The sequence below is a fragment of the Colius striatus genome, chromosome 3 (assembly GCF_028858725.1).
Source record: "Colius striatus isolate bColStr4 chromosome 3, bColStr4.1.hap1, whole genome shotgun sequence".
NCBI classification, from domain to species: domain Eukaryota; kingdom Metazoa; phylum Chordata; class Aves; order Coliiformes; family Coliidae; genus Colius; species Colius striatus.
Window position 1 is genome coordinate 18104061 of NC_084761.1, and position 23480 is coordinate 18127540.

At 51.4% G+C, this 23480-nt stretch overlaps 2 protein-coding genes across 6 annotated transcripts in view; one reads left to right on the forward strand and one right to left on the reverse strand.

The window, feature by feature from the left end:
- Window positions 1–7808: 7808 nt before the first annotated feature.
- Window positions 7809–19886, reverse strand: SCNN1G (sodium channel epithelial 1 subunit gamma). The gene is made up of 13 exons (XM_061992556.1): window positions 19783–19886; window positions 19198–19516; window positions 18020–18317; window positions 17406–17599; window positions 16358–16461; window positions 15753–15916; window positions 12708–12806; window positions 11405–11522; window positions 10851–10929; window positions 10708–10765; window positions 10298–10359; window positions 10016–10091; window positions 7809–9576 (listed from the first exon to the last, which is right to left on the reverse strand). The coding sequence occupies exons 1-13, from the start codon at window positions 19811–19813 to the stop codon at window positions 9187–9189; spliced, it is 1992 nt and encodes a 663-aa protein (XP_061848540.1). The 5' UTR covers window positions 19814–19886; the 3' UTR covers window positions 7809–9186.
- Window positions 19887–20413: 527 nt separating this feature from the next.
- USP31 (ubiquitin specific peptidase 31) overlaps window positions 20414–23480 on the forward strand; it is a 43962-nt gene continuing 40895 nt past the window's right edge. For all 5 annotated transcript variants that reach the window (XR_009818377.1, XR_009818376.1, XR_009818374.1 and 2 more), the window contains exon 1: window positions 20414–21061. Coding sequence is in view for 1 of the 5 variants with exons in the window: in XM_061991939.1 (XP_061847923.1) it covers window positions 20453–21061 (609 nt within the window). In the remaining 4 variants the exon portion in view is untranslated. The remainder of the gene's footprint in view (window positions 21062–23480) is intronic.

Sequence of the window (23480 nt, forward strand, 5' to 3'; positions counted from 1 at the left end):
AATTGCCCTTCTGTTGCTACTTATTTCCCCAGAGAACAATGTCTGTGTCCAGTACTGGCAGCTCCGATGCTGAAAATAGATCAGGCTGCATTTGTTTGGTGGTTCGAAACATCTGCTGTGAAGCCAGTGAAGACAAATGACCTTCCACAATTGACTTTCCACTGTCTTTCTCAGTTGCCTCAAGAGAAAGTTTATTTTATAAGCAAAAACCTCCTGCTAAAAACACAGCTGAAAAACACCATGGAAAGCTCTGCTTTGCCCTGGGCATTGTGTTCCGAGTTGGGGTGTGCTGGTGTGAGGCACCACTGACAGCAGCTAAACACAGCTGAGAAGCTGGATCCACGGGACGTATCCACCCAGAAAACGGCACCATCGGACTTATCTGCGGTGTTTGAAAATATCCACCGGTCCTAAATTTATCTGACTACAGGAAAACATTTTAATGGTGGCTGCAGTGGATTCAAAGATGGCTGAAAAGGTTTCTAGGAGGGTTTTTAGGCCTCAATACAACAACAAAGAAGAGCGGACGTGCTTGTACCAGAGAGCAGAGACGCAAGGACAGCTCTGCAGGGAAGAAATCACCTCAAAGTTATAATCGTGAGTTGCGTCTCTAAGTTCAGGTCACTGGGAAAAACCCACGGCTCATTCCTATCCTGCGTACATCTGCACTGCTTTTGGCCAAATCCTGCCCTTCCGCATGGCAGCGGTGAGCTCCCGGTGGCAGGTCCCAGCCCAGCACAGTTGTGGTGGTGAACGTCAGACCTGAGGGTGCTCCCTGGTGCTCAGGGATTTCATGAGGATTTGGAAAGGCTCTTTGGCAGCAGCACTGGAGCTGTGCTGCCTCCCGTTACCCGCCTGGCCGTGGCGGAGGTCCCCTCCCGGTGGCCCCTCGCCTGGCTGGGGTGCCGGGATAGTGTGGCCACTTGCCCTAGGATGGCATGGCCACTCACCCTGCCCATGGCTGAGCACAGGCATCGCCAGCACACCGGCACCTGCTAATTAGGTTGCCATTTAGCAAGACGTACGTGCTAAATATTAGTCACGTCTGCAGCCTGACTTCCAGTCAGACAGCTCTGGGGTTTGCGGGCAGCCGGGCCACGGGGCAGGAGCGCCCGGGCCCCATCACTAGCACACTGCAGCCCTGGCAGTGGGAAGGCTGCAGCTGCTCCACTCTGCCAAGGGAAGCTGGGCATCGCCCGTTCCCATGCAGGGTGCAAACAGGCTCATTCAGTGCTTAATTGCTCAGTTTATCGAGCGTACTTTCAGAGACACTCTGTCACTAAGCAAAATAGAGTAATTTAGTTGTGACGGGTAAAATCACAGTCAAATGATAGCGAGCATCTCACCAGCCAACCTACACCGGTAACTGCCACGTAAAAATCCTTTTTTAACTGACCTCTGTTTGCGTTACAAAGATCAGGCAGTAAAACTGAGACTCATTTTGTTTTACAAGCAGCAGAAGAGAGGAGGGAAGTGGCCTTCCTGGGCCCGGCTCCCTTATGCCTGGCACAGCAGTCAGCCATGGCCACGGCCTGGCTGTGGAGCTGGTGGGAGATGTGCTCAGCCCGTGCCAGGGCTCGCACAGCTGGGGTGCAGGTACTACTGCTCTGTGCCATTCTATGAGCCAAACTTTTGGTTCTGGGATGGGAGGGATGGAGCAAAACCCAGCTCAGGCACAGCTCCCTTCGGCATGGGTATCAGTGACACTGACCACTGAATCTTGACTTGCCCCAAGGGAGCTGTGTGGTGAAACCAATCTGTCTCTGGGCAAGGCAACGTGCTTGGGCAGGAGTTTTGGCACCGGTGGGGTTTCTCCAGACCCACTCCGTAACTAACTGCTGTGACAGAGAATTAGTCACACTCATTTGCCTTTTCTGACATACTAGTTTGTTGGACAAAATAACCAGCCTGCCATTACTCCAACTTCTCCTAAAGATGTGGTGGCTGCTGTGGACTCCGTCCCTGGGGATGTCACACTGTCCTGGCGCAGGCCAGGCAGCGCCAGCGTGGCACCAGCTGAGATGGAGCACTGTAAAGATCCCCATGGGCTGGTGCTTTATGGCCCTTTCGCGTGTTCTGGGGGAAATGTGAAATATTTTGTGACCAATGACTCTTTATAACGAGAACAAGAGTGGGGATGATTACCCTTTGTGATTATCCAGGAGAACAGCTTGTACCTTTCAGATTCGTTATGTAAACTTGGGTGAGAAGGTCTTAAAACACAACCGGGAAGGTTCTGCAGCCAGAGGCATTGTGAAAACAGCATGATTCACCATGGCTCTGGCTAGTACCTGTGTTCAGCCCTGCTCCGCCGTCATCACAACGCCACTGCATCTGCGGCATGTTTTAGTTTGTAGGTGAACACATCAAATAAATGCACACATTTTTCCATCTATATAAACATATCTGGGAAAATTACATGAGCAAGAGGAGACAGAAGTGATCCTGTGCTGGCTAGCACTAGGCTTGTGTTTGGAGGTCCATGGCATTTGCTCTTAAGTGGGCAGGTTGGGGATGATGCAGGTTTGTGTCACTCATCCTGACACAGCTTTACTGCCAAGTGTCTCCTCCTGCACTTCACGTCCCACCGCTTATGGGAACGCTGGTTGATGGTGTGGCTGCCAGGGTGAACGTGCTGTCTGGGGCACCACAGGGTCTGGTGCCAAGGGCAGCACACCTGGAAAGTTGCACAAGGACATCAGCCTGCTTGAATGCCTGGCAGTGCTAGGGGTGTTAAGCCCTGGGGGTGCAGCTCCTCAGCTCCTTCTGGGAGGGAAACAGGCAGGAGCATAAGACCGGGAGAGACCAAGCAGTGTGGAGTGTCAAAGGAAAGTGCCAAAGCACAGGTGATGATACCAGAGAGGACAAACACCAGGAACACATTGTCTGTGGCCCTGAGGGTGGGTCTGTTTCCCTGTTTATACCTGGGGTTGGGCTGAGGAGCACGCACAGCCGCTGGGTCAGCACCCAGGCCTGGGCCGAAGGGCAGAGCTCTGGGGCAGCATGTCCTGCAGGAACCCGCCATGCGGCATTCCACCCTGCACCACAGGGATTTCTTCTCTCCTTCCCCTTCTTGGGTATCCATCACACTCATCCCCGACTCTCACTCTTCCTGGGGTTTGTCAGCCACAACCAGCCCTGCTGACAGCGTCACCCGCGTGTGCTAGCGGAGGTGTGGGCATTGGCGATGACTCCGCACCTCCCGGTCCGTCCTGTTCGCAGGGAGAAGCTGGCGTTGGGATTAGTGCCGCAGCCATATCACGGCATGTCACTGCAGAGGGAAGCTGCTGCAATCATGGGGCAACCTCTGACTCACGTGTGCCCAAAACTGCTCAGGCACTGCCATGGCTCAGGCCTGTGCCCGCAAAGCGCGGAGCATTGGGTGGTGGGGAATTGCTCCAGGGAGCTGCCCAGCTTGAGCTACCTGTCACTCATGGTTGCGGCGTCACCTGAGGTGAGATGTGGGACTTTAAAGCCAAGGCAACGATTTTATACAATCAAGTACTCACTTGTCAGCACCTTCTGCATCACACACCTGGCCAACGCAGCCTCCAGGGCCAGTTTGGGCTCCAGGAGCAGCAGCTCCAAGCAGAGGGAAGTTGCTGCTGTGTGTTGAGAATGCCCATTGCTTTAGCACGTTAATCGATGGGCTGCTGGGGTCTGGCAGCAGCTGTGGCTACTGTACAGCACCAATTCCATTCACCAGCTTCAGTGAAGCAGGAGGCTGTTCTGGGGCAGAGCCCCTTGCTCATTGCTGGAGCTGCTGTATCCCTGCAAGCCCCTTTGTGGGTGTCTGGAGGAGAAACCTCTCACTGGTGATAGTTACAGAGCTGGCTCACCCTGCCCCAAAGGTAAAAGCATAAAATTAAAAGATCTATGATCTCCAGCCCTCTCCTGGCCTCCCCAGAGCTGCACCTTGTTGCAGGGCACCTGTGGAGGCTCAGAGCCTGAAAGGGTTTTCCATAGGCATGTGCTGGAGATGCCTTTACCCAGCAGAGCCCCATTTACATTAATGAGGCATTTAACTCCCAAACCTGTTTGTGGACCACTGCATCCTGGGAGGGTGTCTGGGTAGCCTTTAACCCTGTTGATGCTGCCTAGCTGTATCTGCTGGCTCTGAGGGAGACTGAAGTTACTGCTCCATGCTGGTGCTCCGTGAGGCTGGGGGCCCTGATACCTTGGCTGGCTGAGATTGACATGAGGCTGGGCTGTATTTTCCAAGGAATCTGTATTGCATTTTTCATTGTCACATGCTGGCAAGTTTTCATCCTGATTGACTGTAAGGTTGGATTCTCTCATTTTTTCTCTGTACTATCCACTGAAATTCTGTCTAATAGGGAAGCCACACACCCTTCCTGCATTTGGTCGTCCTGTGCTTGGGTCACTTTTTTGCTGGCCATTCATGCCGAGCACAGAAACAAGCAGAGTCTTGTTTTCTACCCAGGAAAAGCCTTTGCCTTAAAAGTACTGAAACAGCAACTCCCACTACTGAAATGAGTGTTTCTCTCTGCACAGCCCACTTCTCTCAATGCTTTTCACAGAAGGTGCTTGCACGCTTGTGTCAAAGGAGCTGGGAGCACCGGGAAAGATGCCAGCAGTGGGACTGATGCAGTTTGGGTTAGGGCTAGTTGAGAAGATTTCTCTGAACAAACACGGATTTGGTCTGTGCTCCTGAAGGCTGTTACAGGCACTTGTGTGTTGAGACAGAGTTAGACCTGGGCATGGCTCCATGATGTGGTGCTTGGAGGAGCCCATTCCCCAGCAGGACCGAGAAAGAATAGCAGGCTCTCTCTGTTTTCAACCCTTGTTCCTATCTGTGCATCACTTGCTGGGAGAGGCACTGGCAGGTCCCTGCCATGCAGTGAGCCTCCTCTGTGCAGCTGGGTTTTCCTCCTCAGCTCCTCCATCACCTTCAACTTTCTCCCCTCTGGCAGTGGCTGCTGCGGGGAGCTGCGGAAGAGCTGAGCAAGGTTGGCCCACTGCATCTCCTTTGCTCCCAAGGGCTGGCCCTGGCATGCAGGCAGCTTTTCCCTGTGAGTCACTGGCACCTGCCTGCTGCACGTTTCTTTCAACTCCTCTCCCTAACCTGTCCTTCTCCCTGGCGCTGAGGCAGAGTGGTGGCTGTGATGCTGCCTGTGCCTTCACTGCAGTTTTGGGCACCAGTGGCTGCAGTTGGTCCTCTGGAGCCCTGTGGTGCTGTGAAGACAAAGACACGGGTGTGTGGGGCTGGGGACATTGTCATCCTTGCCTGAGAACATGGACACCGTGACCCTGGCCAGGTTCAGTAGTGAGAGGCAGATCTGTCCCAGGGTTGGCAGGCAAACAGGGGGCTGCCTGCTCCCAAGCCCTGCCTGGGGCTGGTTGGGCTCCTGCCATGCACTGTGAGCCTCTTGGGAATACTGTCCCTGTGGGAAGAGACTGGGATCCTCACCTGCCCCTTTGAGCAGTGGCTGCAGCCGTGCTGAGAGACATATCGCCGAACCACAAGTTTTACTGCCTGTTGTTCCCATAAATTCTGAGCTGAGTTTCTCAAATGCTTTGAGTTTATGATGTTTAGTGTGTGTCAGACCTGATTCTTGTACTGTTCCCAGGTAGTTTTCTGTGTTTAAGATGACTCAGGAGTTCAGAAGAGTTCAGCACTTAATTCACGATGAAGTAATCAGTTTCTGTAGCTACTCTGTGGCTTACTGCCTGCTGAGGATTATTCGTAAAAGAAGACATGGTGCTGGGCCTCCCCTGAGAAGTAAATGTAGAAAGCACCTAAAGGAAATCTGTGCTTTACCAAAGAGTTTAACTTTTCCAAAGAGTTTAAGATGAGCGTTCCCAACAAAAAGCAGCCGGCAGGACCCTTGTCCTGGGTTATCGACCAGAGAGGCCTCACAGGCCTCTGCAGGGGAACACTGTGCTTCAGCAACCCCTTGCTCTCAATCAGGTGATATTTTCTGAACTAGAACTGAAGCTATTTGGTATAAAGTTGGATCAGTCAATGCAGCTGTTTTTTTTGCAGGATCACCACCATTCGCTTTATTTTAAAAGGCTTTTATTTGTAATTTTTTTGTGCCCTGGGAAGCCTTAAAAATACAAGGCTTTCTAAAATTACCACTGGTTGAAGTGTCATCTGCTTTACAGGTCTCACCAAGGTCTGGCTGCTCTAATGAGTGTGTCACTGCAAGGCTCCATCTGTATGGTGAATTCCCAGGTCAGCCAGAAGGAGATCTGGGCACCCTCGTGGCACAGCTCCTGGCTGTCACCCCCATGGGACGCGTGGCTGCCAGCGGGCATTGGGACACATGGAATCATTGCAGGTGGAAAAGACCTTTAAGATCACTAAGCCCAACCGCTAACCCAACACTGCCAGGCACATCAGTAAACCAAACCATGTCACTCAGCAACTCATCCATGTGCCTTTTGGATATCTCTAGGGATGGTGACTCCATCATCTCCTGTGGTGTGGGCAGCCTGTGCCCATGTCTAACAACTCAAGTGAAAACGTTCTGCTTAATGTCCAACCTAAATCTGCCCTGGCGCAACTTGGGCCCATTTCCTTGTATCCTATCATTCTACTGGAGAGATCGACCCCCACTTCACTACAACTCCCTTTGAGGTAGTTGCAGAGAGTGATCATATCTGCTCTCAGCCTCCTCTTCTCTGTTACCCTCCGAGGCCATGCCCTTGGCAGGTCCTGAGCTGCCTTCCCTAGCAGTGGAACTGAGTGCAGCAGCTGTAGGGGTTACAGATTATGTGATTAGTGCCTGCTGATTTTGCCCTGCTTCAGGGGCTGGAGGGCTGCTGGGGGGAAGGGCAGAATCACTTGGGCAGCTTGAGAGGAAGAGGAATGCTTGTCATCAGGCTCAGCAGTGAGGGAAGGAGCCAAGCTCCCACAGCCCCCCTCTGCACTGCTTGCCATCAGGAGTGAGCAAACTGTGCCATCCCTGGGAGAGCTGTTGCACACGTGGATACAGATGGGGAACAGAAGAGCTGTGGTATGTCCCATTTCACAATGTTTGCTTGCTTTTTCCCAGGGAGATTTTTCCCTTCTCCAATATTTGTAGGAGGCTGTGCTCAGTAAGAGTCAAAACTGCCCCAGCAACTGTGCCTGGAGAAGGCTCTTAGAGGTAACTGAGCCAGGTCAGCTGCTATACGGAGAAGCAATGACCAGGCAAAACAGGAGCTTATTGTAGCTATCTCGGGAGTTTGCTGTTATTTCCACCCCTGTTGTGGTTGTTACAGCTCACATCGATAGTGCAAAGGGGCAGGTGGCCCTGATGTGCTCTGCTTGCACAGGCTGCTCTGGTGCTCTTGAGGTTTGTTTTGCCATTATTGCAAATGGGGCAGGACTAGGGTAAGGAGTGTGGTGTTGTTTGATGTTGTGAGGGATAAGCAATGATTTGCTCTGACCACCTCAGTTCTCCTCCTCTGGTCTCCAAAGGACCATCTAGGAGTGGAAGTACCTGGGGCCACTTGAGGTTCCAGCCTTGTCAGTCATCTTGCTGGCTCCTGGTGCTTTCTGAAAGGTCTTTTCCCTGTAACCCTGCCAGCACCCCCAGGTCCCCCCTCCTGCTCCTGAACTGGGTCTAGGGGCACTCAGCAGCACAGCCCACCTCTTCAGAGAAGCCTGGGGCACCCGGTGATGCAGAGCACCCTGGAGCCCCAGGGCAGGCATAGGCAAGTGCCATAATCTTTTGGGATTCCTGCATGGAAGTAACTTGCATAGTGCTGATTTTAAAAAAAGAAAAAAGGCAAAGCAGTTATTAAAAAATATATCTTTATTTCTTTTAGTTTATCAACTATTTAAATAATCTAGTTAAAATAAGTTTTATTGCACATTAAAGAACCTTTCTGGATTCTCACTATTTAAGCTTATATAGAGAAAGGAAAAGACTTTTTCTCTCTCTCTCTCACACATACACACTGTCACTCGCTCTTGCTTTACACAATCCTTAAGCAGCCAGCCTGGTGCAGGCGACATCCATCCTCACACTCAATCAGGGAGCTCTCAGCAGCAAGAATCGGCTGTGGCAGGGGAGAGTCGGGTGCATGGCTGCAGCCAGGGGCCCTGCAGCTCTCCCCACAAGCCACAGCCCTGGGGAGGGTCTGGTGTGGGGCAGTAGCACAGTGTGGTGCACAGGAGGCAAAATGCAGCTGTTGACACAGTACTGTGGAATAGAGGGGGTGTAAGGAAGGTGGACAATGTACCAATGGGGCAGATGTAGCCTCTGGCCACACCTTCAGGGCTGTGTGTGGGCCCCAAGCAGCACCCTGTTCCCTTCCCCAGCACCACCAGCTCCAGGGCAGCAAACCAGGCAACACAGAAGGAAAGTTCTTGCCTGGGGTTGAGCAGGGAAAGAGCAGCCAGCTCCCTTTGAGCCTCCTGGGAAGTCACGTGTGGACAAGGCCGGGTGCTGCTTAACGAGCTCCTCTGAGGTTTTGTCTAATGGCCAGCTTGACTGATGTGAAATGAACCAAGCTCGCAGAGTATGCAGTTCATTACCGTGATCTGAATCAGATTCCATGCCCTTCTCAAAACAATTCTTTTGGCTGACTTCAGTCCTCCTACTCAAGCTGTGTAACAACTTGCTCTACAGGCACATCTATGGCTACCCTAACCTTTCATCTCAGAATAAAGAGCTCCCTAGGACACTTTTGGATTCAGGTTCCCAATCAGAACTTGGCTTGAGAGCTTTCAATTTTATCCAGTTTGTGCTCTTCCTAAACCTCTGTCATGCCTCTTCCTACAAATGTCACGCTGCATTCCTGCAAGCCCTGGGTTTTTCCCACAAGTCAAGCTGTGCAGTAGACAGCAATTAGCATTAATACTCAACGTGGCATTAGTCTTCTGCTGTGGAGTAACTCCTGCCCACACACAATGGGGTGTGTGCAGCTGGTTGCTAATGTATGCCTCTGTCTGGCAAGATGTCCCACAAGCTCAGTGCCACGTCCTGCTTCAGCCATCTGCAATGACTAACTCGAGAACCGATGTTGCTTGAAGTTCCTAATGTCTCTGAGCTCTAGGCTTTTGTGTCTGAGCTTCGCTCAGAGCAGCTTTGACTGCAAGTTCGATCCCTGAATAAGGGTCTGACCCAACAGCCCTTCAGTGCTCGTTTGGATGCGTGCCTTTCATCCCTGGACACCCTGGTCCAGCACCGACCTCTCATTCCGGCACCTGGGTGGGTGGATAAACAGGCATCAGTGTTGCCCGACCTCCAGTGTGTCGGGCAGCTGCTCCGTGAACGCAGTCTCTAACCGCAAAGTGCTGTAATTGGGAGGGGGAGTCCTGGGCAGGGGGCTGTCCCGGGGCAGCGGCAGGCGCAGGGCGGTGTTGAAGGTGGGCAGGTCCTCATCGATGCAGACGGGGTTGTCGTGGCCCTGCCTCTCAGGGTCACTGGCCTGCGGAGGCTTCCCTGACCGCTCCCTTTTTCGGTTGTTCCACCATTTCTTGGCCTTCTGCCACTGGCGCCGCATTACAATGGAAAACGAATCGATGAAGAAGACCTCAACAATCTCAATGACACAAACGACTGAGCAGCTCATCCAAAGGCCAAGCTGGCCTCCAAAGTTGGAAAGAAGAATGACGATCTGGAAGAGAAGAGAGCACAAGGTAATCAGCTCCTGTGGGTGCCGGACACATATCCACGGCACCGTTACGGCATGCAGGAACACTGTGCCAAGTTGGGGCACCCAGGGTTTTCTGTGAGCACCCAAATGTGGTTGGCCTTTCCTCTGCCACCTGCATTAGCCTCTCCCGCTCTGCTTCAGCAGGAGTTCAGTGCTGTGCTCAGCAGGCAGCGCATAGGATACCCCAGTGCAGGGCTGGGGACTGGACAGTTTGAAAATGACTCTGAATTAAAAGGGCTGCCTGGGGCAGGGCTAGGCACCTGGGGTGCATCGTCCCAGGGCTGCTTCCTGTCCCTGCCTGTCTGGGAGCACTCCCTGGCCAGATGAACACTCCCGACCAATCTGGGAGGCAGAGCCATGTCTCCCCGGGGCTGTGTGGGGAACTGCTGTGCTCACTTACCGTGTTGGTGGGGTTCTCTGAGATAAATCTCTCGTTCAGGTCCTTGTAAAACACCATGAGGTTTGCAAGGTCTGTCCTGAGAAAAGGAGAAAGAGAAGGCAGGCTGAAGGTTTAGTAAAACAATAACATGAAACATATTGAAAAACTATGCAAACAACCAGTTGGACCAGTAGGGCTGGGCCGCTCTAAGGGAGCTTTTTTCCCCCAATTGCCATCATTAAGGCTGCTGAGATTGTATCTGAGCTTGAGGTGCAAGCTAGAAACACATAGGTAGAAACTTACTTGTTCAGCTTCTTGTTGATTTTTTGCCCTTTGTCCCAAGAGAGAACTCGAAGCATCCAGTCCTGGAATAAAGACAGAAAATACTGCTATACTTGTGTGTGCTTGTGTAGAAATCCCCTGGAAAGGGAGTTCATGCTCCCCACTTCCTTAGACCAGCCTGAGTGCCAGAATTGTGTGATGGGCCACCTGTCCCTGAGGGGATCTCCCAGCCTACAAACTGCATTGTAGTTTAATGGTGAACTCCTGGAGGGGAAGCTCTGACCTGGACATTAGACTGGGCCTTTGGCAAGAGCATCACTGAAGTGCTAACAAATGCCCCAGGGCCCTCCAGCTTCTGCTGAGCAGCTGGGTTTATTTAATGCCTTGACCTCCCACACTGCTGTCACAGTGGAGCACAATTAGGAACTGACCTCTGATGCGATGGATGGCCACTGGGCAATGCTGCTGGTGAGTGCCCACTCCTTGAAGCTGGAGAGAGAAGCAGACAATCAGCTGTGGGCTTGAGGACCCAGGCACATGCAGTATTTTACCTCTGGTTGTGGGCAGGGCTTACCTGCAGGCATCTTTGCAGATTTGCTGGCAGCCCAGCTGCTCCTTCACAAACTTCTCGTGCAGCTTGTAGTAGCAGTACACTGCAAGAAGGGAGCAGGACACGTGCATGAGAAGATGGAAGGAAAAACCATGATCTCTTGTTACCTGTGCTGCAGTGGGGCTCTGGGGTGTAGGTGCCCTTTGTGGCCACCAACTACATGGTGGGGATACAAGGATTTGCCCTAAGAATATTGCAAAACACTCTGAGAAGTGTTTCATGCCTACATAGCAAGGGACAATTGCCTCACCTGGTCAAGTCCTCTGCTCAACACCTCTGTGGTGTGCACAAATGATGAGCAACGAGGACAATTGCCAGAACAAGTCAATATAAAAGAGAGGCAGTTTCAAGCTCTGCAGTAGGGGGTCTTAGGTGGGCTAAGGCAGACATGACTCTTCCTAGGGCACTGTGTGTCAGGGCAGTGGTAGGTGCGGGCAGTCCTGTGCCCACTGGCAAGGGCTGTGCCTGGCAGCATGTGGCTGAGGCACCTGCAATGCAGGAGCTCTTTGAACACTTACTCCAGTTGGGGTTTTTCTTGTAGTTGCAGTACTCTGCCCCGGCAGGTAGGGGCTGTGCATACTGGGCACAGCCACACGAGTCCACCATGGCCTTCTGAAAGCAGGAGTGCAGGCAAATCTGGGGGAGATAAACCAAGAGCTGGTGTCTACAAAACGCTGTTGCAGCACCAAGCTCCAGATTCACATGCACCTAAAAACATCCTCTGGTTATGACGGTAGCAATAAGATGGGAACTCATTTTCCCAAGCCTTTAGGCTGTAGCTAGTGTTTACAAATACAGGCAGAAAGTGAAATGGAGAGTTTAGGTTCTAATCCAAGAAATAAGAATATAATCCTCTCTGAGGAGGTGGTTCTGTGAATGTCCCCACCTACCCAGGAGCCATCAAAAACTTTGGTGTTGCATTTGCTCTTTCTACAGCCCAGGCAGTGAGTGCTGTAAAAGTGAGTGCTGAAAGTTGTAGGCTTTCAATCTGACATGGCACTTGGTCCATGAATTAACAACTAGGTGTTGGACCTGACTCACTAGTGAAAATGTTACAGTTTTGAACGAGTTGTGTTGGTGCATATTTGGAGACCTGAAGTTGCAGGATTAACAAGGCAATAGGGTCAGTGTTTTGTTCTAAAATACTTACTTGTTTGGAACAAGCAAGAACTGAACTTCTCTTCTTAACTTTTGGTTAAGTACTGTTATTAAAAACATGAGATCATGTCTGTGTGATCCTACCTGGCAATACGTCACAGCAGACTGCAGGTATAATACCCCATAACATGAAAAATCCGGCCTGGGCAAAGGCTTTGCAGTAGGCAGCAGCTAATACAATAACGATTCTTCAAGTTGAGAGAGCCAGAACAACTGACAGTCTCCAAAGGACCCAATTACAGAAACCATGCAAAATTAGTGGAAACTTACTCTGTAAACAAACATTCTGCTATCTGGATACTGATTAGATGGTATCTGTTATTCTTGGGAGTCCTAAAGGTCACAATTTCTGGCTTCAAGGCTTACTAAGCTGCAACATTTACTTGGCCAATATTTTCCAGTCTCACATTGCTTGAAAATTGCCTAATGAGCTAATGTTCTCTCTTTATCTAATGGAGCACCTAAGGGAACTTCAAACATCGTCCACTTAGGAATAAAACTTGGATTTTAAGAAGTGCTGTGGTATTTTACAGCAGTGGTTGAAAGCAGTGACCCCTCACCTGGACTGTTCACAATCTCAGATCCTGAACTGCAGAATACTGTAAAGCTTTTTACGAAGGTAGTTTTCAGGTGATCGATAAAAACAAACTGTAACAGATTTACCTGCAATGAGTAGCTCTTGTTATAGAGATTTTCTACTGGAATGTCAGCACCAGTCTCTGTACAGTCACTGTAGGGTTTGCTCAGCTTTCGAGATTGAGTCTGAGAAGGAGAAAAGAACAAATCTTGGGGGTTTTTGCATTCACAGAGAAACCAAAGGACTTGGTGACAGTTCATTATGATTCTGAAACTGGAAGTGATCAGCCTTTTGCCATTTCAAATGATTCCTCTATCCCTTGTCAAAACAAGGGGTTTGTTGCTTTGTTTTTTGTAATTCCCCAAACACTGCCTCGGCTGGATCATCAGCTGTCTTGCTTGAAAACCTCTGCAGGAATGTGAGATGCTAGAGATGGTAGAGGTAACAGTGAGGATTTTTCAAAGCAGACTAATGTATATGTATGTTCTTATCTCACTGCATAGTCCTAGAGGCTATGCAGCATTTATCCTGGGTGTATTTATCCTGGGTATTCTTTTCTGAGGGAAAGGGGGTTGTTAACTGGGGTTTTTGTTTGTTTTGTTTGTTTTCTGTGAAGATCCACACCTTCCTGAGCTGCTGTTGCACTGGCTGCTCCTGTTCTGTGGGTAAAACAGCACTTCAGTGCCAGTGCTCAAAACCACCTCTCTAAAAAAAACAAAACAAAACAAAAAAAACCAACAAAAAAATCACTCTAAATCAAATGTTTCTATCTCCTTCAGGACCTATTCCAGGTACTGCTTTGACCCTTCTTCTCTGATGACCACTAACACCTTTTCCTGTTCTGCAATCTCTGCCCAGAGAAAAGAGCTCTGAAATGCCAAGTGCTGTGCCTGCAAGGTCTTCTGAAATCAGAGTTGGCAGCCCTCAAATGCACAAGACCAGATTCAGGCCACAGCTTCTGTTTCCTGCAGACTGCCTCACCTCACTCAGCCCTAAACTCTTGCTATCTTTCTGCAGTAATTATCCACTTCACAACATAGAAAGTGTCCTGAAACCACAAGAAATGTTATCCACTTAAGAATCTACTCACCTGTCCTTCTCTACTGTTTAAAGTTAGGGTTTGATGCTACAAATGATCTTGAGGATCAGGAACTTGAGAAGCGCCTGCTTACCTTTAAGGCACTGACTACTCATCTACAGGTTACGGAGGGCAAACCTGACAGTGAGCAATATTGTTTTTGTCTGCAGCAGAAGAGGGCTACAGGCCTGTACAGTGCAAGGCAGTGCTTTTAGAAAGGTGCTCCAATCTCATTTTGGAGGGAACCAGAAATACGTGATTTCAGTATCAAGAGATGGATTATTTCTGAAAGCTGAAGGAAGCAGCTTTTAATATGCTTCTAACTTACACAGACGATCTAATGCCAGGTCACCTGCCTCAGTCTGCTGCTCTGTCTTCTAGCAGATGATAGATCCTTTGTATAGGATGTTTATTGTTCTGGCTTATACTCTTACAAAAGCTTACTCGTTCATTCAGGTACTGAAATAATTACCAAATTAAATATTTAACTAAAGCACTGAAACTCCTACCAAGCAATGCCTTGTTTGCATTCCAAACATCTCAGAATATTTCTGGAGGTGTGTAGGGAGGAGAGCTCCAGCACACTGCAGAAAGAGGTGAACAATACCCTGGACACTGCCTTTGGTGTTTGGAAAGGGTGGCTGTGGTGCTGGAGCCTGCAGCAGCAGCACTGTGTGTGGCACGTGCCTGCTGTGCCTCCTTCACTGTGCGGGGCTGATCTGGCACCTCGGTGGTGCAGCCCTGTCCTGATGATCACGGTTCCCCCTCGGCAGCCTCTCTGGAGTTTTCCTTTACTGGCACTACAGCAATCAGCAGCTTTTGGTTTGAGTCCAGAAATGGTGTCCCAGCTTCTGTTTTGGCTGTTACGTTAGGAGGTGATCAGATCACTTCCTCATGCCAGCTCTGAAACACAGCCACCTCGGGTTTGATACTGTATGCAACAGCACAAATCTGTCATGCCAGGAAAATATTACAATAAATATTGAGGCTCTGCCTGCACTGCCTTTCTTCTGTACAGTGTAATAGTTACAAAGGAAATAGTCTTGTGAGACTTTGCTTCCTTCACACCACTCTGGTTCCCATGCCACCTAGTCACTTTTTGTTTGTTATACCTAATATTTATCCCTACAGGTAAGACCAAGCAGTTGCTGCCAGTTTTCCAGACAGCTGGAAGATGGTTAACCATTTGCACATTTTAAAAACCTCAGCCCAGTTTTTAATGTCTTTTCTAATGCCTGGGCTATCTAGATCTGGCACACCCAGACAGGATAGATAAGCAGGCTGGTTGATGCATTTGACCCAGCCATCAGTGAAGCAAAGGCAGAATTAAAAAGCTTGCTTAACAGCCCATCCAGATGAAAGGAGAAAGTCCTGATGGCACAGCTTTCACTTCTTTAAGACACAAAGACCCCCTTGGGTCAAATGCCTCCTTTTCACTACACTAATTGGGGAAATTTGGAGCTGCAATCCTTGATGATAGCAGCAGCAGGACACTTCACTGAGCTGGCAAAGGCAGAGTCACCGCCCAGGAGTTTTTGGTTTTATCTTTTAACAGCTGGGATAGCAAGGAATGCAGCAAACAATACTTATATCCACAAAAAAGGTTAAATAGGCTGCCCTGGTCTCTACGAACCTGACACTAATGCAGGTTACCCACAGTGCCGGCTGGTTCTCTTCTGCTCCTGACACCTATGTGGGATGCAAACTCCTCTGTTTATTGCGAAAGCCAAAGGAGGCATTTGACAACGCACTTCTGTGGCTGTGGATTTTGCTATGAAAATAAAACATAACAAAAATTCCCTGGAAAGTCTTTTCTCCCTGGATGGGAGAAAAGGGAGAACAAACAAAATCCCAGTAGCTGTTTGTTTTATAAAGACCTGATTTTCCAACAGCCTCTGTGCAAGGGAAAACTGTTCAGAAAAGTGCTACCATAGGATTTTCTTCGGGGCACTTTCCAGCTGCTCGCTATATTCAAACACCACACAAGTTAATACTGACTTCTGTTTCAAGGAAATGGTGCCATGCACCTGGAACCAAGATTTCTGCCACTCACAAAGTGCATCCCGATGGAGGTGGCCGCTGCAGTCTCAATTTCTGTGCCGATGTCTTCAATGAAGGGGTATTCGTTCTGGTCGTGGACAATGATCTTGGCTCCAGTGGATGTCACCAGGAAGGGGTTGTAGTCTGCTTCATCTATATACAGGACAACCTGCAATCCTGAAAAGGCAGAAGCAGACTTAAACCATATGCCAGAGCCATTTCTTCTGGTCAGGGAGGGCAGCACAGTTTCCTCAATGTTATCTGGACTTAAGTAGAACTGTAACAACCCAGCAAAGACTTTGCAGTGCTAAACTGAGACCCTTGCAGCAAGTAACATCCCTCTGCGGCCCCAAGTGCAGCAAACAAATGTCTCTGCAGAACGTGGCTGAAACTTGAAAGAAGTTATATAACTGGGAAGCAGTAATCTCAGACGGAAAACATTAGTGATGCAATGATATTATCTTTGTATTCTCTGGCAATAGTTTGCACTAGTTCAAACAAGCATTCCCCCAATCAGCTTGCACATCTAGAGCCAACACATCAATCACTCTCCAGCAGGATCCAGTTCACTGAAGCCCTCGTTATCTAGTGGTTCCTCTGCAAAGTCTGTTTCCTTACCGTACTCGCTGCCAGCAGTGGAGGTGCTCAGGATCGTCCCGTTGTCTCCACTGTTAAAGGTATAGCAATTGCCATGCAGAGGATGATGGAAACGAGTGAAGTGCCTGAAAGAAAGCAAATACTGTTACATTGCCTTCTGTGGTTTTTGATTGTGCGGAAAAACAAAACCAGCAGATTTGGGCTTAGTGATTAGCAGAGACACAGCAGGACTGGACGGGGGTTTTTTAGGAAGAAAATATTTTGGCAAAAACTGTGGGTCTTTTAATGTCTTGAAACTACATGGAAATATGGCCCAGCTTAATAGCATCAGGAAACAAAAGGTTCAGGAGGTTTTCAGGTGGGAACCAGGGCTGAAAGGGCAGGGATAGCGGATTTACAGAACTAGAGGGAGGGTGGAAGTCAGGGGACAGAGTCCTTCTATTCGACAGCCAAGTGTCTAAAGAAACAGAAGTCTTCATTTCCCAGAAAAGATGTCCTGGCCACTGTCATGCAGGGGAGGCTGAGGACACACCTTTGGGATTCAAGCACATTCATATCTTCCCTGTGAACATCCCCTCCCACTCAAGCAAATGTCTTAGCTCCAAGAAAAGACGTTATGCATGTGCACAACTACAGACATAAGCAAAATGCCTTTAGTGATGAGTTACAGAGCAAGTTGCTTTTGTGATGAATTACAGAGCAGTGGGGAAGCTGCCAAACCCGTATACAAGTGCAATCTTGTCCCCACAGCTACACAGCGGACCTGTGCCCTGATCCCCACTGTGAAGGGATGACTCGCCTGCTACCAGGACACACACAAGAATTGACCATAAGCAGGTAGATTTGATTCTGCCAAAAGACGCAGGTTTATCTGAAACGTGGACAGTGGAACACTAAGATAATGAAATTAAAGAGTGTAATTAAAGTTCGTGATGACAGGAATGTTTGCTTTCATTTATAAATGGAAACAGTTCCTGATAGAATTCAGCAGGTACCAAATATTCAATTCCTATGCATTATATACTTGGAAATAAGCTGTTAAGCCGGCAGGTATTTTCTATGCACTGACCTTTTGTCACAAGATAGGCCATCAAAGAAACATGTCAGTAGAAAGTCATCAGCAGAATAACTCAATTTTTCTTTAGTCTCCAGAGGAATTTGTGCCATGATGTTCATGTAATGCAGCTTGTACCATTCTTGGATAGCATTAACACCAGAACTGAATGTATAGAGTGCACACTCACTGCTGTTGTTTGCATCGCACTGATAATTACAAAGGGGAAAAAGCATTTCAGGTGAAATGAAAATATGTATTCTACGTGTGATAATGTCTCTCTTCCACAGAAATAACCACCTATGAAGTTGTAGTGGCCCAAAGGGGGAAAAGGAGTATCAGAGACCTTTCATTCAGGGCTAAGTGACAAGTACGATCAAATGTTTTAGGCTTAAAGGAAAGTCACAGAAGGCAGTATGCCTATTTGGGTAGACTTCAGGAAGGTATTTCTCCTCCAGAGATGGAGATGAAGCTGCAGGCAGCCATGGAGGCATGGGCAAAAGAGCAACTGAAGTGTTATTCACTATAAAGTCACTGAAGCAAGCGATAAAACTGATGGAGAGATACCAACCCCAAACACCCCTTTGTTGCCCCACAAGGAACATGCTGGCCAAGGAAGTGACACTCACCAGCTGAAAGCCGATGATATCATTTGAATCCCCAGAATTCACTATGGATGAATCCTTGTGAAAGACACTGCCCTCTATTTTCCTCTTTTGGCCACTGCGAAGGTCAGTTGCTGTCCTAGAGAAGTCCTCAAACTTCAGCAGAGGGATCTGTTTGAAGAAATCGCTGCCTGTGCTGTTCCACTCATCGTCCACCGACCGGCGCACCTTGGACTTGCCCTCTGAAAACCCGTAGAAAGTCTCCAAAGCCTTTTTTGTCTCTTTGTCCAGTTCAGATAAATACTCTTTCATGGAACTGTACCTGCATTGGAGACAATGTGATAAAGAGTGACATCCCAGCTAACTTCACCACCTAGCTCCAGTGCTTTGCCTATTGTGCTCAAAATCTCATTGCTCAGGACAGAATTCTTTGTAGAGGATTCTCATCAGTCTCTCTTACCACTACATCAATTTACATTGGTGGGGGCAGACACAGCTATGCCCTCAGAGAGATCTCTGAGTGAGGACCAGAAGCAGCGAAGCAGACTGAACTATGGAGAAGACTCTTGCAGACTTGCAAGCTCCCTGAAGGTTGTGTTAGCAAGCCCAAGGAGGAGGCATGGCATGTGGAAATAAAGACTTCTGCATCTATGCCAAAGGGCACAGGAAAGATGGACTGCCTGCAGGTACCAGGGTGGATAGCTGTCAGCAGAACGGGCATCAAGGTAAAGTGTAATTTGGCATGAGAAAAAAGCATTGTTGATTGATAAAGTCAAAACATCCTATAAGGAAAAAAAAAGGCATCAGAGAAGAGAAAGATGCTTGCTTTCCATTCTTCAGGAAATGGCATTGCTTGTAATCCTGGAACTTGGGTCTTGGAAAAAAGGAAATTCGAAGAGAACCACAGAGCTGCTGACCAGAGACTATCTGGAGCAGAAAGCCACATCCACCGAGCCTAGCTCAGCAGGCAGCAAGCGAAGGGTGTGACAGTAATTCACATGTGTTCTGAAGAGCATCATCACCCAGAGGTGGACATGTTACTCTAAGTGCCATAGAGGGAAAACGCGTGGCTGTGACAGGCTGCTGACATGCAGCACTGAAGTGCAGTAGGATAAGCCCAGGAAAGGGTTTGGTGCTGGGATCCCCTCACCGGGGCCACCTCCTCCCCCCGCGAGCGCCCACCGCCCACCCCCGCGCCTTACTTGTACGGATTGATGTTGCAGATGGTGACAGCAGGGAAGGGCAGCTTCTGAAACTGGACGGTGACGGAGACTGAGGCGCTGTAGTAGTTCATGAGGAGCTCGGCGCACTGCCAGAGGATCAACCCGACGGCGCCCAGGGTCAGTAGGATCCAGAGGAACCTGCGCAGGCGGCCCCGAGACACCACGATGCGCCGGCAGCCGTGCGTGTTGGTGTTCAGGCAGTACCACCGCATCAGCTCGCTGACCGTCGGCGCCTGCGGGCCCTTCACTGGCAGCGTCCTCTTGATCCGGGCCGTGATCTTCTTCCCGGGGGCCATGGCTGCGGAGAGACAGACCAAGCGCCTGAGCACGGGGCGACGGCGGGCCCGGTGCCCTTCCACCACCCGCTCCCACACTGACAAAGGCCTCGCCGTCCCGCCGCGGCACCGCCGCCTGCCACTACCGACTGCGAAGCCGCGAAGCGCCATCTGCGGCATCACCACATCCGCACCCGCGGCGGGCGGTTAAGCCGCAGACGAGCATTTCCCAGGGGAGATCGCGTCCTCCGAGGCAGCCCAGGGCTGCGACGCTCCCGGCCCGCCTCACCTCGGCCGCCCTCCGGGCCCGGCGGGGCCATGCTGTGCTCCAGACCCCGGCACCACAGCTGATGGCTCGGCGGGCGGCCGCATCGGCACCTACTCCAGCCTGCCGCCCGCCCCGCCCCGCCGCCAGCTCCGCCCCACCCCGCCACCGCCCGCCCCACCCCGCCGCCAAACGGCCCCGCTCCGCTCTGCGGCAGTGTAGCGCCGCGCCGCGGCGGCTGCCGGGGCGGGCGAGGAGCTGACGGGAGCTGCGGGGCCAGGCCGGCATCACCGGGCAGGAGCCTGCGCGCCGCGGCAAGCGCCGGCCGCTGGCGGGCGCCCCGCCCCGCGGGCTCGCCGTGGGGGGCACGGCACGGTGCCAGCCCCCTCCCACGCGCCTCTTCTCCCCGCGGGGCCGGGGAGGGGTCGGGGCGCTGGCGGGGCCGGGGCGGGGTCCCCGTCACTCCCTCCCTCTCGCCCCGCCGCCTAGCCAGCAGTAAAGATGGCGACGCCGCGGCGGCGCCTGCCCGCTGCCAAGATGGTGGGGCGGGCACGTGACGGCGCGCCCCGCTCCGCCCGCTGCATGGCGGCGCCGTGAGGCGGCGAGCCGCGGCGCTGCGGCCCGGCGGGCGGGCGGGATGCGTCGGCCGGGGGGCTGAGCGGCCGGGCGGGGATGCGCGCTGCGCCGCGCAGCCATGTCGCGGGTGAGCGGCCCCGGGCCGGCTGGCAGCGCCAAGGAGAAGCGCTCCTTCAGCAAGCGGCTCTTCCGCGGCCGGACGGCGGGCGGCGGCGCCGCGGGCTCGGCTCCGGCGCCCGCCGCCGCCCCGGCCTCGTCTCCCTCCGGGAGGTCGCTCGGTGGGTTCATGAGCCGCGTGCTGAAGACCCTCTCCACCCTGTCGCACTACAGCAGCGAGCCCGAGCCTCGCGGCCCCCACGCCCCGCGCCTGCCCCCGCCGCAGGCGGCCGGCGGCCTGGGCAGCTGCTTCCCTCCGGGCCCGCCGCGCAGCCCCGAGCCCCCGTCGCAGCCTGCCGGCGGTCCCGAGGCTGTGCCCGGCGTGGCGGGGCTCCGCAACCACGGCAACACCTGCTTCATGAACGCCATCCTGCAGTGCCTCAGCAACACCGAGCTCTTCGCCGAGTTCCTGGCGCTGGAGCAGTTCCGCGGCGGGCCGCCCCCCGCCGCCCCCAGCCCCGCCGCCGACGGCCCGCCGCCCGCGCCCGGCGAGGTCACCGAGCAGCTGGCGCAGCTGGTGCGGGCGCTTTGGACGCTGGAGTACACTCCGCAGCACAGCCGCGACTTCAAGGTGAGCGGGACGGCCGGGCCCGCGGGGCCCCGCAGCGGAGAGGACGGCAGCCTCGTCCCTTCGTGGTGGGAAGGCCGAGTGCGAGGCGGCCGCACGCCCTGGCCTCGTCCGCCCGGGAGCAGCCCTTCAGCCCCTTCCTCCTCGGCGCAGGGACAGCGTGGTCTTTGGTGCCTCTCGCCTGGCCACTATGTGTGGGACTGGGCTCCATGTGGCTCCGGAGGCCGGTGGCAGAGGCCAACCTGGCCCATGCTGGTGGGGAGACCATAAAACCTCTGTTGCCCATGTTCTGTGGGCACCACAGGTAGTTCTGATCATTGGGGTGTGGCAGGGCCTTGTTGCTGGTCCAGACACTCCCAGGATGTGAAAAGCTCTCTGGCCTCAGCAACCACATGCCAGTAGGTCTGGAGAGCTGCTGCAGCTTCCTAGCATCCTTCTGGAGAAGCAGACCCATGGCCATGCGCAGTCTGGCCAAGTGATGATGCGAGTGTCATGGCAGCTGCCCCTTGACTCTTCAGTTGTCCCTGGGGTGAGCACCTGCATTCGTGGCACTGCTGCTACATCTGTTGCTGATGGTATTGAAAGCTGCCTCCTGACTCTACTGGTTTTTACTGGTGAAAGTGTCCATTTTGCTGTTTCATACCTCTGTTGTGCTGCTATTAGAAAAGTTGCAACTAATTATTGTGGAACCAAGAGCTGGGAGTTGTGAGCATGCACAGGAGGAAGAGGAGGCTTCTGAGTTCATGTCTCGCAGTCTTCCCAAACACTTGGGTCTTTGGGTTGATTTGGGGAATGTGTTGTAGGAGCAGGAGACTGTAACCTCCTGGTTGTACTAAGTCGTGTAACACCATGGCGTTCTCCCTGCTGGCACCCTCACAGCGTGGTTTGAACCAGCCGCACTGTCTCTTGCCTGGCCGTGCAGTCCCATGTCCCGCTGAGGATTGTGTGCTTACCCCAGGAATTGTTGTAGCAGAGAGCATGGTCATTGCATGTGCTGTTTAAAAATGCCCTGGAATGCTTTTGAGGGAAATAAGACAAGAATGCCTCAAAAAGCACTCCAGGCCTACCTTGCTTCTTGAAACAGTAAGAATATTGTGTAGTTTTACTGTAACAGCGATTCCTTGGCATATAAAACTATTTGGCCATGTAAAACAATGAGAGGATAGGTGGTAGCTTCCACACCATTAACTTAAAGACTTTTGCTTTAGGGCAATATTTCTTGCAGAGTAAATTGGAGAGGGGATGCACAGACGCATGAAAACATGGCAAGAACATAGTCCACATGTTCTCAGGCTCTCTGTCCTCTGTTGGGTGCAACAGCAGGTAGAGACTGCGGGTACCAGCATCAGTGGGACGCCCAAGAGGCTCCCAAGGTGTCTGCAGTACCCTCAGCTGTTTGGACTGATGTGTGGCTGGCACCTCCTCCCTTTGCTGCTTCTGGGTGTTTCCAGGCAGGTGCATCTACCCTCACCCTCAGGAGGGATGGTACCCTGGGGAGGCCAGCATTTGCCTTTGAAGCAAAGGCGCTTGCCGTCTCCTGAGGATGCTTGGTGCAGGTGGCTGTGCTGTGTGTGACTCTGGTGCTTTCAGCAGTATTTATTGATGGAAGAGCACTTGGGAAGCTGATCCACTTGGGTGTGGTTTCGCTGCATACAGTCCTGGCAGCACCATGAGGCACTTGCCTTTATCCTCATCCTTCACCACTCTAGAGGTCTTCTGGCAGGAGAAGAAAATGTGGACTTCTGAGTAATGGCAGGAATAAAAGGTTGCAAAAGCAGAATTATCTTTTGCCAGTGTAACTGATAGAATCAAAGGGGAAAGCAGACCACTTTCTAGGGCAAGATGCGCTGTTTATGCAGGCCTGTGGTAGAGGTGTTCAGATAAGACTGACATAAGGAGGAAGAGAAACAGTTCTGTGGATTAAATTAAGACTGTGCTCCAAGGGTTTTTTTTAATAGTGGAACTGTCTTTGATTATTTGCAGGCATCACCAACAGTAAGGCAATGCTTTTCTACTCATTATTGGAGCTATAGCCTATCAATCTTCTCCCTGCCAGGTGCCCAGGAGGTTTCTGAAAAGCATCTTGCTGGGGGAAACTTGTCCCAGCGGGTCCTGTTCAGGGCTGTACAGTGTCAACAGACCCTGTCTTACTCAGAAAGACCTTGTCATTATACCAAGTACCTGTTCTTTCCTTATAGGGGTCAATTACTTTTAATAGTAAATTAACAGCTCTAAAGACAGATTAGTAGCCTGAACCTGCTATTAAATTCAGTGTTCTTAATTAATCTTTTTTTTTTCAGCAGCAGTTTCGCACAGTTAATTTACAGACGTAAACAATAGGCTTAGATTTGAGAACAGTGAAGATTGGTGCTTCCACTCTGGAAACTGCTGCTTCTCCCCAAAACAAGCAAAACATTTTGCA